General features: G+C 41.9%; 1 protein-coding gene across 1 annotated transcript in view; it reads right to left on the bottom strand.

The window, feature by feature from the left end:
- Positions 1 to 791: 791 nt before the first annotated feature.
- Positions 792 to 14,901, bottom strand: part of LOC127050062 (disrupted in schizophrenia 1 homolog) — a 54,969-nt gene continuing 40,859 nt past the window's right edge. Inside the window, exons 4-5 of the mRNA XM_050951596.1 lie at positions 4,377 to 4,571; positions 792 to 923 (exon numbers count right to left, since the gene is read on the bottom strand). Of these exons, the coding sequence (XP_050807553.1) occupies positions 792 to 923; positions 4,377 to 4,571 (327 nt within the window). The remainder of the gene's footprint in view (positions 924 to 4,376; positions 4,572 to 14,901) is intronic.

Genomic DNA, 14,901 nt, shown 5'->3' on the forward strand with positions numbered 1-14,901 from the left:
CAAAAATCAAAAAGTTCTTTTCAAACAAAAATGTATGAAACCTCATAACAAACCTGTAAAGTGGGTAACTACTGTCAGACCCATTTCACAGCTGGGTTAATTCAAGTATAGATGTAAAGTGACTTCCAAAAGAAAATACAGCAAGTCTGTGGCAGAGCTGGGAATAGAAGACTCCTGTCTCCCAGTGCTCTTCTACCTGTTAGACACACTGGGCTCAATTAAGAATGAGCTATAAGGTGTAAAGTTAGAACCTCCTGCCATTTATTATAAGGGAGTTAAATGAGTGCATGTATATAGCATTACAAAGGGATCTCAAACAGGATTAAGATTGATCAATTATACTATACAAATGCCTCACAGACACATTACAAATTGGTCTGTGCTAAACACAGGTTAATTATCTTCCTGTAACAATAAGACAAACATTTAGAGCAGTGAGGGATTCTAAGTGATGACAAATTACTGCAAAATAGCTAATTACATTGGCTGAATCATTGTTTCTCACAGGAATCTTAAACAGTAAAAATACTATGCACTTTTAATGAATATCAGGCTTTTTTTATGCTTTTAAACTTTAGCAAAGTTGGTAGTGGCTCTATAAAACAATACAGCACCTCAAATAAAGTGTCTCATCTTCCTCTTGCCTTCCATCTGTTAGTGTCTCCTAAGATTTTGTCCTTAGACTCTGCACTGTCTTTCCTTCACGATCTTGTCTGTTCTTATGGTTTCAGCTCCAGCCTTGATGAGGATGATTCTCAAATCTATGTTTCTTAGAACTGTATGCCTTCTGTTCAGTTCCTTATCTCCAGGTATCTTTCTAACAACTCCTCTTGGGTGTCATTACAAGCTACCATTACAAACTCTCCAAAATAGAACTTTTTCATCTTTTCTTTCAATACTTTTCCACTCTGTCTCTTCTCTATCTCCATCAAAAATACAATGATTAAGGATTTGAGAGACGCAAAATGGGAAATAACATGCATTATTTTTTATGAATATGGTGCATGGCTCTCCTTATTCATAGACTCATAGACTCTAGGACTGGAAGGGACCTCGAGAGGTCATCGAGTCCAGTCCCCTGCCCTCATGGCAGGACCAAATAGTGTCTGGACCATCCCTGATAGACATTTATCTAACCTACTCTTAAATATCTCCAGAGATGGAGATTCCACAACTTCCCTAGGCAATCTATTCCAGTGTTTAACTACCCTGACAGTTAGGAACTTTTTCCTAATGTCCAACCTAAATCTCCCTTGCTGCAGTTTAAGCCCATTGCTTCTTGTTCTATCATTGGAGGATAAGGTGAACAAGTTTTCGCCCTCCTCCTGATGACACCCTTTTAGATACCTGAAAACTGCTATCATGTCCCCTCTCAGTCTTCTCTTTTCCAAACTAAACAAACCCAATTCCTTCAGCCTTCCTTCATAGGTCATGTTCTCAAGACCTTTAATCATTCTTGTTGCTCATGATGGAGTTGCTATGGTGTTGGAGTTAGATCAAAAGGCATTGTTAAAAGAACCAAGCAGAGAAGGTAAAATAATGGGCTAGAAAAGGAGCATCCCACCAAACAGTAAAACACAGTAGCCAGGTTTATAGCCACGAAGACGTGAAGCCTATGTCCCAACCCTAGTGAGAGCTGTTTGGCCAAGGCTGATGAGAGAAAGACCAAAGGGAAACACTAAGCCATCACAGGAGCATGGGCCTAGAAAAGGGAGGAGGGTTAGGTGAGCAAGGTGAGGCTGCCCAGAGAGAATCAATGAAAGCTGATAGGCTAAGGGGTACACAGAGACAGAGAGAGCCTGCTGCAAGCAGGAAAGTGTATTTTTCCCAGCCAGAGATGGGGATTAGCTAGGCTAACAGGAACCTACAAAAGCTGATGAGGAATGATGAAGGTGTAGGTCAGAGCATGTATCTAGCTTTTTTATTGTTTTTACCCTTTGCTCTATGTGCTTTGTACCTCTGGGGAAACAAATGAATAATACTTTGTTTTGAAGACCCTGTTTTGAGTCACTTTAATCAACTCCCTGGTCACAGGTTCCCAGAGTGAAAGGGCTTACAGGTTCCAAACGCTGTTCAGCCTGTGTCAAACCTGGCTGGGAATCAGGAAGGCTGCAACCCAGTGACCCAGTCCCAGAGCGGTTGGACTGTGTGGTTCTGCCTGGATTGAAGTGCAGGAAGCCAGCCCTGTTACCTAACAGGTGCACATGAGAGGGAGGGACTAAAAGAGGTCCAAGGTGCCGTTCTCCCTGTAATTGTGACACTGTCTCCCAGATTTACAATCACAGTGGTATATTTACACTTCTCCCCATATACTTGTCTCTACTAAGCATGCCCTTTTTTTCTCTGTAATATAGCCATCATTCCTCCCCATACCCTGAAAACCTGTGTCCAGTTCTTGTCCATCATTATCTTGTTTTAAACTTCTTCTCTAGACCTTCCCACCTCTCCCATCTTTTCTCTCCAATGAAATTCATATAGTGTTTCCAAAATCATTCTTCTCTCCTGTCACTCCAACAAAATTGCTGGCCTCTGAGAAAGCCAATGAAAGGATTCAATCTGTACTTAAGTTTTATATCCTAGTCTTCAAAATGTTACATAATCTTGGCCCCATCTGTATATTGCCTCTCATTTTGTATGCTATTCCTGAACCTCTTTCCTTACTGCTCCTTTCATTGTTCTTCTCGCACTCATGGCTACTCATTTCTATCACATTGCTCCTGTGCCAAGAACAATCACAAACTCCCTGACCTCTAGCAAGCCCTCTTTCTGCTCCTTGCTCCAGGAAAGCTTGCTACTTTCTCCTCCACCCAAATCCTCCTCCCATCTTTTCTTACTTGAGCTAGTGTTCCATGGCTCATCATGTCTTTGGCTTGTATAGCTTAGATTGTAAGCTCTTCAGCGGTTACAAAGAATAAATACTAACCCAAGACCCCAGCCCAACCAATTTCTTCTTATACTTTTTACATTTATGCTTTCTGAAGGCTAATTTCCGTTCTCAGCAGAATCACTACCTTTGGTGGAGGTAATTTATTTCTATAAACACAATAAGAGGATTAGACAACACAAGTGAAAAGAGAGTCTGTACTTTTAAAGTTGGGAAATTTCTACATATGTAGGTATGGCAGATGGCTCTGTAAAAGTTAAGCAACCTTTACCCAGATGCTGGATGGCGTAAGCAGCCTTTGAGTTCTTTCAGTATTTTATCCAAGGGCTTTCAGCTGGAAGAGAATCAAATATCCAATTCTCTTTTATGGCTATTTACACTCAGGGCCAGTGCAAGGATGTTTCGCGCCCTAGGCGAAACTTCCACCTTGTACCCTGAAGTGCCTCCCCGCCCTTCCTGCAGCAGCTTCCTCCCTCCTCCCTGAGGTGCCCCCCCTTGCGGCAGCTCCCCATCCCTCACCCTCCGCCCTGAGGCACCCCTGCTCTGCGCACTAGCACCCTGAGCACGTCGTGACTGCTTCACTTCTCCCGCCTCGCAGACTTGCGGCGCCTAAGCTGATTGGTGCCGCAAGTCTGGGAGGTGGGAGAAGTGAGGCAGCTCACCCCTGCCCCGCCTCCTCCCCGAGCACGTGGCTGCTTCACTTCTCCCACCTTCTGGGCTTGCGGCGCCAATCAGCTTAGGCGCCGCAAGCCTGGGAGGTGGGAGAAGTGAAGCAGTCACGGCATGCTCGGGGACGAGGCGGGGCAGGGGTAAGCTGGGATGGGGAGTTCCCTTGCATTTCACCCCCCCCTTACTTGCTTCAGGCAGCCCTCCCCATGCTCCCCTGCCCCAGCTCCCTCCGCCTAAATGCTAGTGGCAACCGGGGTGGCCGAAGATCCGGCCGCCGCGGTTGCTGCCGAAGAAAATGGCACCCCCCCAAATCCCAGTGCCCTAGGTGACCGCCTAGGTCGCCTAAATGGTTGCACCGGCCCTGTTTACACTGTATGCAGGTTAGATCACATGGTAGATGCCACATGATGCAACTACTGAATATTTAAAAAGGAACAATAGCCAGATTAGACATCTATAATCGATTCTGACTGCACATGAACTCACATTTAATTTGACTAAATAGATCATGTTTGAAAGTGCAGATTTGTGTTGGCTGTTACAAGTGTTCTACTTTGTGCACTAGACACCTGCAGTGATATGTGTACATTATAAAACTCAGAGATTAGACTGATAGAGCTAAGCACATGACTGTTTAAACATTTAGTCTAAGATTAAATTTATAGGACTTATCTCACTCCTATTTAAGTCAACGGAAGTCTTGTCATTGACTTCATCACGAACTGGATCAGACCCACAGTGAATGAGCACTATGGGAATATTTTAGTAAACCACAAATGTCCACATTAGCTAAATTCACTCATTTCCACCTTACTTAACATACCCAGATCATGCTAAAATAAACTAGTGCTTTACATGAAGCTGGGAGATAAATAGTTAATCTATGTAGAAAAAGGATATGAATAAAACTGTCATCCAAGCTGCAGACTGATGTTTGGAGTTGATCTTCTAATTGCACCAGTTTCTCACTTATTGCTTCACATTTTTCTCCCAGTTCTGCAGAAAATAAGTGGAAGTCCTAGGAGTTGAAAAGGAAAAGAAAAGGTGATTGCTATTGATTCCATTAGTACAGTTCAAATTCATGGCAAATTAAGGATAAAATAAATATTTTAAAACAGTAAGACTGGATGGCTCAGGGAACTGGTAACAGGATACAGTGCCTTGCATTGCTAGGGCACTTGTTCAAACCATGGTCCAGTTTGTACTGACTGAAAGCTGTTTTTGTATGATGATTTGGTGACCTAGGTGACGTGAAATGAGCTGGTGGTCTCAATCTATCTCCAAGCAGCAAAATACGTCAAGATAATTGTCACATTCAGCAGGGAATTAAATAGTCACTGAGACAGAACTGCCCTCTCACTCCCAGCCCTTCAGTGAAGGGGAATCTTGCACTGCCTATGCTGTGCATGTTCTATCGTTAAACAGACTACAGTCTCTAGGGGTACAGTTTTCAAAACCACCAAAATACTTTAGAAATCAAAGTTCTATTTTTCAAAAGTCACTTAGACATTTAGGTCCAATGAATTTCAGTGAGACTTTCTAAGTGCCTAAGTTGCTGTTGAAAACATCACTTGGGCTTCTAAGTCACTGGTATTTTTCAAAATTTTACTTGAAGGCTATAAATGTTGACATCTCTTTCAAGCACTAAATTTGCTAAAAATATTTTGAAAAGACTAAAAAATCTGGCTAAAGTGTTGAGAGACTTTTTGAATAATTCAGAATTTTGGGCGGGCTTGACATATGTACCATTATTTAAAGTTTTTCATCTTAAGAACACTGAACATGTATTGATCTTACTAACCAGGGGTGGCCAACCTGAGCCTGAGAAGGAGCCAGAATTTACCAACATACATTGCCAAAGAGCCACAGTAATACGTCAGCAGCTCCCCATTAGCTTCCCAACCCCTCACTCCCAGGACCTACCGCCCACCGGCTGCTGCTCAGCGCCTCCTCCTCCTCCCTCCCTGCACCTTCTAATCAGCTGTTTTGTGGCATGCAGGAGGCACTGAGGGGAGAGGGGGAGAGTGAGGGCATGGCAGGCTCAGGGGAGGGGCAGGAAGGGGTGGAGTGGGGGCAGAGCCAGGGGTTGAGCAGTGAGCACCCCACAGCACATCTAGAAAGTTGGTGCCTGTGGCTCCAGCCCGAGTCGGTGCCTATACAAGGAGCCACATATTAACTTCTGAAGAGCCGCATGTGGCTCCACAGCCACAGGTTGGCCACCCCTGGTTTAGATTAACAGTATTCTGCTATTGCATTACAAAGGAAAGCAAGAAAATATAAGCTTAAAAAACTAGTTGTTTCCCACAATTTTTATTTCAATCACAGTCCATTTTAAAATGTGTAGTGCTACTTCCAGTTACAGGATGGATCAAATTTTGCAATTATCCAGGTTTAGAATATTCGCTATACATATTTCCTTGCAGTGTCATTCCTCATTAGGTGAATGACAGATTGGCAAATTATCATTTTGGAAAAAAAAAGTTCTAAAATTAAATTGTAACAGTGACACACAAAAAGGGCAATTGTGCTATTTTAATCTGCACCTGCATCTACAGTGGGTGACTAGGGGCGGCTCTAGGCATTTTGCTGCCCCAAGCACGGCAGGCAGGCTGCCTTCGGCAGCTTGCCTGCAGGAAGCTCCCGGTCCCACGAATTTGGCGGCAGCCTGTGGGAGGTCCGCCGAAGCCGCAGGACCAGCGGACCCTCCACAAGCAAGCTGCCGAAGGCAGCCTGCCTGCCGCCCTCGCAGCGACCGGCAGAGCGCCCACCGCGGCTTGCCGCCCCAAGCACGCACTTGGTGTGCTGGTGCCTGGAGCTGCCCCTGTGGGTGACATGGCAGGCTCGGGGAAAGCAAAGTATACATAAATGGGTGATTAGGTACCAGATCTGAATTTCCACAGTATTGAGACAACCATGGTCATTCACTAACCGGTCAGCCTGAACTATTCTTCTCTTGCTGCATCCCCTACAAATTCATCTAAACAGGTGATGTTAATTTTACACATGCAGCTAGTGTCCTGGCTCTTATATGAGCCTCAGAATCCACAATGCCAGCTGCTGTGATGCTTCCTTAAATCATGGCATAAATAATGGCAAAGGATTCTGAGGCCTATACAGAAACCCAAGCGTTCACTAATAATAAGCTAAACCAGAAATGTCTTCCTTGAGGAAAAATAAACGGGGGGGGGGGAAAGCTACAGTGAGGTGGGTGGGTTGGGACGGGGAGCAACTGAGACAAGCTGGGGTGACCAAACAGCTTCACTGCCTAGGTTACAAGGTAGACAGGGCTTCTCTTATGCAGCATGTGTGCTCCTCTTCGCTGGGGTGTGCTGTTCAATGTGAAGTATTTTGATTCCCAACTGTATTGGTTCTGTGGATCTTTAGAGTATTGGCATAGTCATCCATGGTGTTACAGTGAATTTATACCTGTGATGAATTTGGCCCATTGTTTTTAAATTCAGAGGCAGGTGGGGAGAAGGTGGCATCTCTCTCTATTGACTGTAAACGTCCTTGTCTCAGAACTGGGTAAAGAAAATGAGTCATCCATTGAGCTGGTAAACTGTTATTCCGTACACCAGCAAGCTCTTGTATGTTTTTTTTAGGGAGAGGGATAACCTGAGCAATTTACACAACTGGAAGGCTATTATAGAATAGCTTTGTGAGAAGCATACAAGAAAAGATTGCAGCATTCTAAGTAAACTTTAGTATCTCTAATGCTAGAAAAAGAAAAAAGTTAGTAAATCATTGACAGTCATTGCTCTGAAAGTATATCTAAAAATGATGATTACCTATTGAAAGTTCCATCTTTGAATGCCAATTTTTTTTCTAGAGAAGTTAACCAGTCATAAGAAAATTAGATGTTCATATAGCCATCATTTCAAATGTGTCAATGTTGCACGTGTGCACGGGGGGCCGGGGGAGGTTGGTGCAGTGATGGTTTGCTCGGTACTATAAAGTACGAGCACTTGATTTAGCTTTTAACTAGGATTTGAAAGCTCTTAAGTGCAGATTTGCTTTGATGGATAAAACCATACGAAGGTGGTTTTCCAAATCAAGCTATCACTGTGGACTGTACGCTTAGGTAAAATAAATTACCACAGTACAGAACATGAAGAAGTGCTGTTTTAAAGTGACATGTAAACAAAATGCAGGCTCTAGTTCCATAATATCAATATATTGAGTACTTTGTCTGGATCAGACTACAGTACGTTGCTTTAATTAAGGGCTATTAGTATATTAGATTATAGATCAGACTCATGCTGCCAAAAAACCATGAGATTTCCAAGGCTGGTTTGAAAAAAATCATCATTGGAGGCAAAAGTTAAAAAATATTGTGTAGATTAAGTGATTGTATTTGAAAATGTGTGTCACTATGTTTAAGCAAAGTGATACAATAAGGTTGTGTGTTACATTGGGACGTCCCCATTTTCATATGGGTTAAGTCAAGTCTGAGGTCAGAGTGTTTTCCTAGAGTACTGCTGCATGGCCAGTTTTAGCCCTAATATCAGTCACCTAACTAGCACAATGGCTGAAAGACAGGATTGGTTTCCAGAGTCCCTTGAACCCAACTCCTTTCTAAAGTTGCCTTCATCTGTGCTTCATGGTATACGAAATACACAGGAGCCTTAAGACATCTTAACTGCAGCATTAACTCAGGTGATTGGCACCTAGGTCTGAGCATCTGGGTTGGTCTAGCTCAGCTGTGTGTGGCCACACTGCAAAGCCTTACCTGAATTACTCTGTCCTCAGTGGTGTGCACTTTCCCATGGGTGTTGCTAGGACTGCTGGGGCATATGCCATGGTTCTTGGCACTGCAGTAAACTGAGCTATGCTGTGATTCTTTCTCAGTGGATTGTCAGAGAACTTGTCTGTCCATCTGGGTTCATGGGGTAATTGTGGGAAAGCACTGGAGGACTATCAGCCCTCAAGTGGTTTAGCCTGCATCCACAGTGCAGAATGAATCCAAATGAAAGCCTCCTCTGATTTTAAGCTATCGCCTCAGACAACCCAGCTAGTCCAGGCGAGACAATTGTGTGTGTGGATGAGAGGGAGGTTGAGGGCCATACCCAAGTAAAAACCTGTGTTAACTCTGCCATGAAGAAATACACTGGTCAATGAAGAACTATTCTGTGTTGTTCTACTTCTGACAAGTTTTACTCTGTTGACAACATAGGTCATCTCATTTTGCTCCAGATCATCTCCTAAAGTCACATGCAAAAGGAGATCTTCCACCACACCCTCTCATTGTAGCTATGATCTGTGTATTAGTTGAAGTGGGCTCCTAATTAGACCTCGCTTTCCCTTTTGTTTTCTGATTCAGCAGTTACAGGAGAAAAGGTCCATCTTTTGGTATACCTGGTATTTCTTATCTTTTAGCTTTTGTGGGTAGGCAGAGGGGTCCTTCAAGCCCATGTCAGATCTTAGAGCAGCTTTTCCCCAGGAAAAAGGTGTGCCTCTCTTGGGGAAAAGGGTGCACAGACAGACCTCCCAACTGTTCTCCAGGGTCCCAGCTTTTTTTTGTTTTTATAAAAAGTCAGTGTCTAGCTGTTACTTTGTTTTAAAAAAAAACGTGAAAACATGAGCCAAGTATACTTATGCAGCAACGTCTGCCTGAGTCTCCAAAGAGCCTGAAACAGTAGTGCAGAAGTGTGAATTGTGCCATTCATTTCACTGGCTAAAACGCCAACGTCAACATTTTAAACTATTCCACTGCTCAGTGAAGCACATAGGAAAGAAGAGGAAGTATCATGTTATAAGAATCTGTACATTCTACTCGATAGGTCTGCATCCTTTAGGTAAGACTTTCACACACACCTGTAGGGGTTGGAGGGGCATGATTGGTTTCCTTTTTCTGAAATGGGACCCCTCAACTTCAAAAAGTTTGGGAAATGCTGCCTTAGAAAATTCTAATTTCCTTCCTCTTTTTCCACTCAGATGTCCTGTGTCACTCCAGGCTCTGTATATCAATGTAATCTCAAATAAAATCAACAGTTACTTCAGATTTACACTGATGTAACTAAAAATAGACTCTTTCTCCTTTCCTGTTTGCTCATTCCATACCAGCAGAAATCCTCTTTCTGTTCTGTACCAGCTGGACTGGATGTTTTATCTCTTCCTCTCTTTTGATTTGTCACTGTCACGTCTCAAGTCTGCACTGCCTGATAGATAACCTGGAGACATTTTCTGGTTATTGGCACTCTTTAGGGAATTTCCAATGTTTCCCATTTAAACTTGAGGTTTAGCTTGAGACTTCAACCCCTCAGGCTCGTCAGGATGTCAAAGCTTTTCTTTATTTATTCTTCTGACTGGCTGAGGAGGCAGAGCTTCAAACACCCTTTTAGTGTGACTTCCAGCTCTAAAATGAACTTGAGGGCAGTCAGTTTCCAGATAAATGATGCATACAATCATGTACCCGTGTACAAAAACTGTCACAGGATGAAGTGCTAGGCAAAGAAATGGCTAATGTTTAAGCTTCCTTTCCTTTTTGAGAACCAGCAGTCCCTAATACAGTGTATCCACGCATCTCAGAGTGGTGATTTAACAGTGCTGTTGGGGAAAGGGAGACTGGTCTCTGCAGATCTGTCGACATATACTGCAAGTGAAGGTGTGACTGTTGCCCGGGTAGGCATAGCCACCTTAGCTTTAGCTACAGCTACACTGCATGTGTCTTTTGGCGTTGTATAAAGTACACAGCCCCCCTACTAAGGTATAATAGCAGTGTAGCCAGTGAGGCATAGTTTAGGCAAGCAAAGACATACTGAAGTGTGTGGGTACGTACCCAAGTACATACCCTACATGGCCTTCTACTAGCCCAAGCCCTACCTCCCCAGCTACACTGCTAATTTTAGCATTGTAGTGTCCTGCTGACTGCCTGCAGCTGGAGCCTTTCCCCTCTGGGAAAAGACTCCCCCTGCAGGGACAGGCTCTGGCAGCTGGGAGGCAGCTGGGAAAGGCTCTGGCAGGGGAGAAGCAGCGGGGAAAGGCTCTGGCAGCTCCTTGTTGCTGGATCCTTTCCCTGCAGCAGGGAAAATCATACATACCCTGGGTCCTTGGAGGGCTTGTACTCTGGTTGTTAGCACATGCTGAAGCTCATGTCACCACATCTACACTGCTATTGTTACCCGTGCTAGCTAGATTAAAGCTAGTGTAGTATGCCTACCTGTGCTACAATGACACCTTCACTTCCAGTATAGATATACCCTTAATGTCTTCTAAGAGGAAAAGTAGCACTGTCTCCTCCAACTCAGACTCTTTGGTCTGTTCTTATGAAAACCATGAAACATACAGACTCCTGTTTGCTAAGTATTCAGGAAAGCAGGATTCTAATTTCATTATCATAATGAGCAACTAGAAAAGTGGTACAGCAAGGGAAAAAAAAAAAGTCCCACATCACACACTAGTGTTTGAGTAAGAAACACTATTTTCCACTTAGCTTTGGCCCCATTGATCGCAGAAAGAAACCCGCTAACCCCACTTCCCTCTTCAGTCCCAGAATGACTCAGTGAAGTCAGGTTTTCTTTTAGGTGCAACATGGAAAAAAGTGGCTCATGCCAGAAGGAGAACAGAATAAATGTTTGCAAGTTTTCACAGTTCTAGTGGACAGACTGTCAATCATCTTCTAATAAGGTAAGAAAGTATTACCTGCACTTTACAAATGGCAAAACAAAGGCACAGTGTTTAAAATTACTTGCATGGGGCCACACTGCAAAACAGCAGTAGAGCTGTGCTCAAAACTCGTAACTCCCAACTACTAGCACTTCACTCTGACCGCTATATTTGGTATCAATGGATCGAATTACTTCAGATACATAACTATGTAGTGGGCTTACTTGTTTACTCACTTATACCAGTTAAACCCCTATGTAAACTTCAATGAGTTCAACAGATCTACTCTTAACATACACCCGTGTAAGTGAGATTAAAGTCAGATCCAGTACATAAACTGCTGCATATTTTCATTCCATCCAGTTTGACTTGTCCATTTGCATCAGCGCTAAGAAACACAAACTACATGTATATTTATCTTCATTTTAGCACCCCACTTACTTTTGTTAGCAAGCATGTCTTATAATAGCAATTTTGTTCTGACTCATTACTGCTTTCTCTTGTTGCAAAGAGCTAAATAAAATTTTAAAGAGAGAATGAGCATTCAGAAAGGAATTATGAAGATGTCAAATTGGTTTGACAAGGAACTTTTGAGATTTTTCTACCATTCCAAACAAAAAATAGGCCTATGACAGTATTACTTTTGGCATACCGACAAAAACAACGTTTTGATACATCTTTGTATACTGTTCTCAAGTTCATGTGACAAAAGCACCCATTTACTTAATGCCAAATTCTTGCTGCTACTGAGTTAATTACACAGATGTAAATCTGAAGTGAGATCAGAATACACAACATATACTTAGAGGAATGATGGGCTTGTGGTTAAGGCATTGGTCTGGAACTTAGGAGAGCTAGGTTCTTTTTCTAGCTCTACTACAAACTTCTTGTTTGACCATGGGCAAGTCATAGACTCTTTCTGTGCATTGGTTTTTCCATTATAAAATAGGGATAATAATGCTTTTGAGTGTCTTGTCTATTTCAACTGTAAATGCTTTGAAATAGGGACTGTCTCTTGCTATGTGTATGTACAATGTCTAGCACAATGTGGATCTTGTTTTAGGGCCAGTAGGTGCTACTGTAATACAAATAATAAATAAGGGAAATAGAAAACTTGTGATTCAGCTGTTCAGATGAGGAATTAAATATGGGTTAGTTTGTGGACCAGTCTTCATATATCATTCTTGAGTGACTGCACTTTTATCTTGTTTCTAGGTAGAGCCATAGCACTGTTAATAACTGCTATTTTGGGGTAGGTTGGCAGAAGAGGAGCATATGAGTATTATTATGAAATGTTTCAAGATCAAATATTTGTGTAGGTTTTGAGTTTTTTCTTCTGTTAGCGGAGACCCTGTTGGTGCTCTAATTTATAATACTAACGATTACAACATTTATACAGATGCACTGATTAAAATTGTTTTGTCCAGGCTGCTTCAGCCTGCCAGTCCAGACCTATCCTTCAATAACCACATGGAAATGTGGGTTGACTCTCCTTCCGGGGACAGGGGCATGGCTGGATAGCTGCAAAGTCTCTCCATGGTCAGTTCTAAGAGGGAGGGAGTTTTCTGTTTATGCTTCTCTCAGTGTTGGGTAGGCAAAGAGTCAAATCAGGCAGAACAGCTCCAGCTGGTGTCTCACTAGTAAAGCACCAGGTGCAGGATTTAGCCTATAAACAATTAATATAACATCGGTCAACTAACCTGCTCAGTATGTTAAAACAGCTGCCAAAGCAAAGCCCCAAAATATAAATAATTGGAAAAACTGGTTTAATGACTTTGTCTTTTTTTGTAAGATAAAAAGAGCATTGCGTGTTCCAATGTATCTACTTCATTTAGAAGAGTTTCTAAACTTTAATCTGGAAAACACCCCAAAAGGTCTGCAACAAGTACTTACTTGAAATGATATTTTTTCTTGTTGATTTGCATAATGAACAGTGTGTAACTAGGTGCTCTGTACCTCACATTCATAGACAATTAGCTTAAAATGTGTTCCCCATCCAATGCAATTTTGAAATGAAATATTAATGAGAAAAATGTTTAAAAGGGCCTTAAATCCAGTCCCTTATTGCAACTTAATTAGGAGCTTGAGATTGTGGGCACTAGTGAGATGACTGATTGGAAATGTAGGCACAAAAGTACAAATTGGGCTCAGCAATGATAATGACACAGTTTTTATGATGTAGAGAACCTGGAGGCCTGAGGTATCACTAAATGCCCAAAATTTCAATAGGCAACGTGTCTACCCTTTGATGCTGTGTATCACTACCCACTGTGCTGTTTGATTTTTTTAAAAAAGGAACATTCACAAACAAGTTAATAAAGGCACCAACTTTCCAAAAATAATGTCTGAGGTTATTTCCCATCATACTGAATGCTAACCTTGTAGATAAACACTGTACTACAAAGATGGCTACAGATCCTTTGTGTCATTGCTAAATTAAAATTTAGGCTCCTAAGTGAGATCTACTGCAAAGACTCAATTTCTGCTCTATCAGTAGATTAATTTAAAAACTAATCTGAAATAATAGCGTGCAGTTATTATGGATGCACTGATAGTTACTCCATTGTTACGTCAAGTTTTGCACTTAAAGAAGGGAATCAACCTGTTTGTTACATATGAATAATACAGCCCATCCTCCCCAAAATTACAGCACTTTCTCTGAGTACGGAATTAATTTTCTGAGAATTTACAAATAAATCAGATAACTGGATCCAGAATGACAATAGATTAATACTGAGTCCTGTAATAAATTTAGCACCCGGTCCAGACCTATGACATCATAAGGGGGAAAATGAAAAAAAAATCAAATACTTCTTTCAAAATGCATTTAATTTAATCTGGGTCCACAAATTCCAATATCCCTTACTCATAATCATATGACTACTGCATGGTTTCAAGTGGGTAATGACAACACCCCTGTAATATAGTTTACCCTAAACTACTGAAATGTGTTCTCAAGCTTAACTCCATCTTAATGTAATAATATTATTAATCTGGGTGTATTATCTATATATGGGAGAGAGCGTCTTCTGTTAAAATAAACAATTCCCTCCCTAGTTTAGACAAGCTGTGTCATTGGATACCACATTAGTAGGTCATGAGAAATATACACCAAGGTCTTCACAAGATATGAGTATAAGGCAATGTATTGATTTTTTGGGGGGAGGGGGAAGAGAGGTCATGCTGTAGATAGATAGTTCCAACTGTCGTTTAACATTGAGGACAGAGTGCTGAGAATTGTCTTATATGGGGTGAGACAACTCAGCAATGCTCTCAACAAAAGCAAGTATTCTACATTTTCAAAAACAAATCCTCTATTTCTAAATCCTCTACTTGTAAAAAAGGAGGTAACAGCTAAAAATAGAGAGGGAATAGTGCCTTTCAGCATCTTTCACGCCTAGTATTGGCACTAGTAATACTTTTTTACATGACATATACATACGTATATATAGGCAGGCAAAAACACTGCCACCGACACAAACTATTCCAACCACTTCCTGATTAGATCTGCTCTGTGTATACTGCACAACAATATCTCAGAGAAGTAAATGAACTCTGCCTCATGCTCAACACAAATCCTCCTGCTTGCTGGTTACACTAATGCTGCAAGCCAGTGTAACTCTGATAGCACCTTAAGGCTTGTTTGGTTATTTTTTGCACTGACCTCACTTTTAGGAATCTGAATGTTAATGCTAGGAGACAATAATATAGTGAGAGAGATGAAATTATGGTATGGATTTGTG

Source organism: Gopherus flavomarginatus, chromosome 4, assembly GCF_025201925.1.
Source record: "Gopherus flavomarginatus isolate rGopFla2 chromosome 4, rGopFla2.mat.asm, whole genome shotgun sequence".
NCBI lineage: Eukaryota > Metazoa > Chordata > Testudines > Testudinidae > Gopherus > Gopherus flavomarginatus.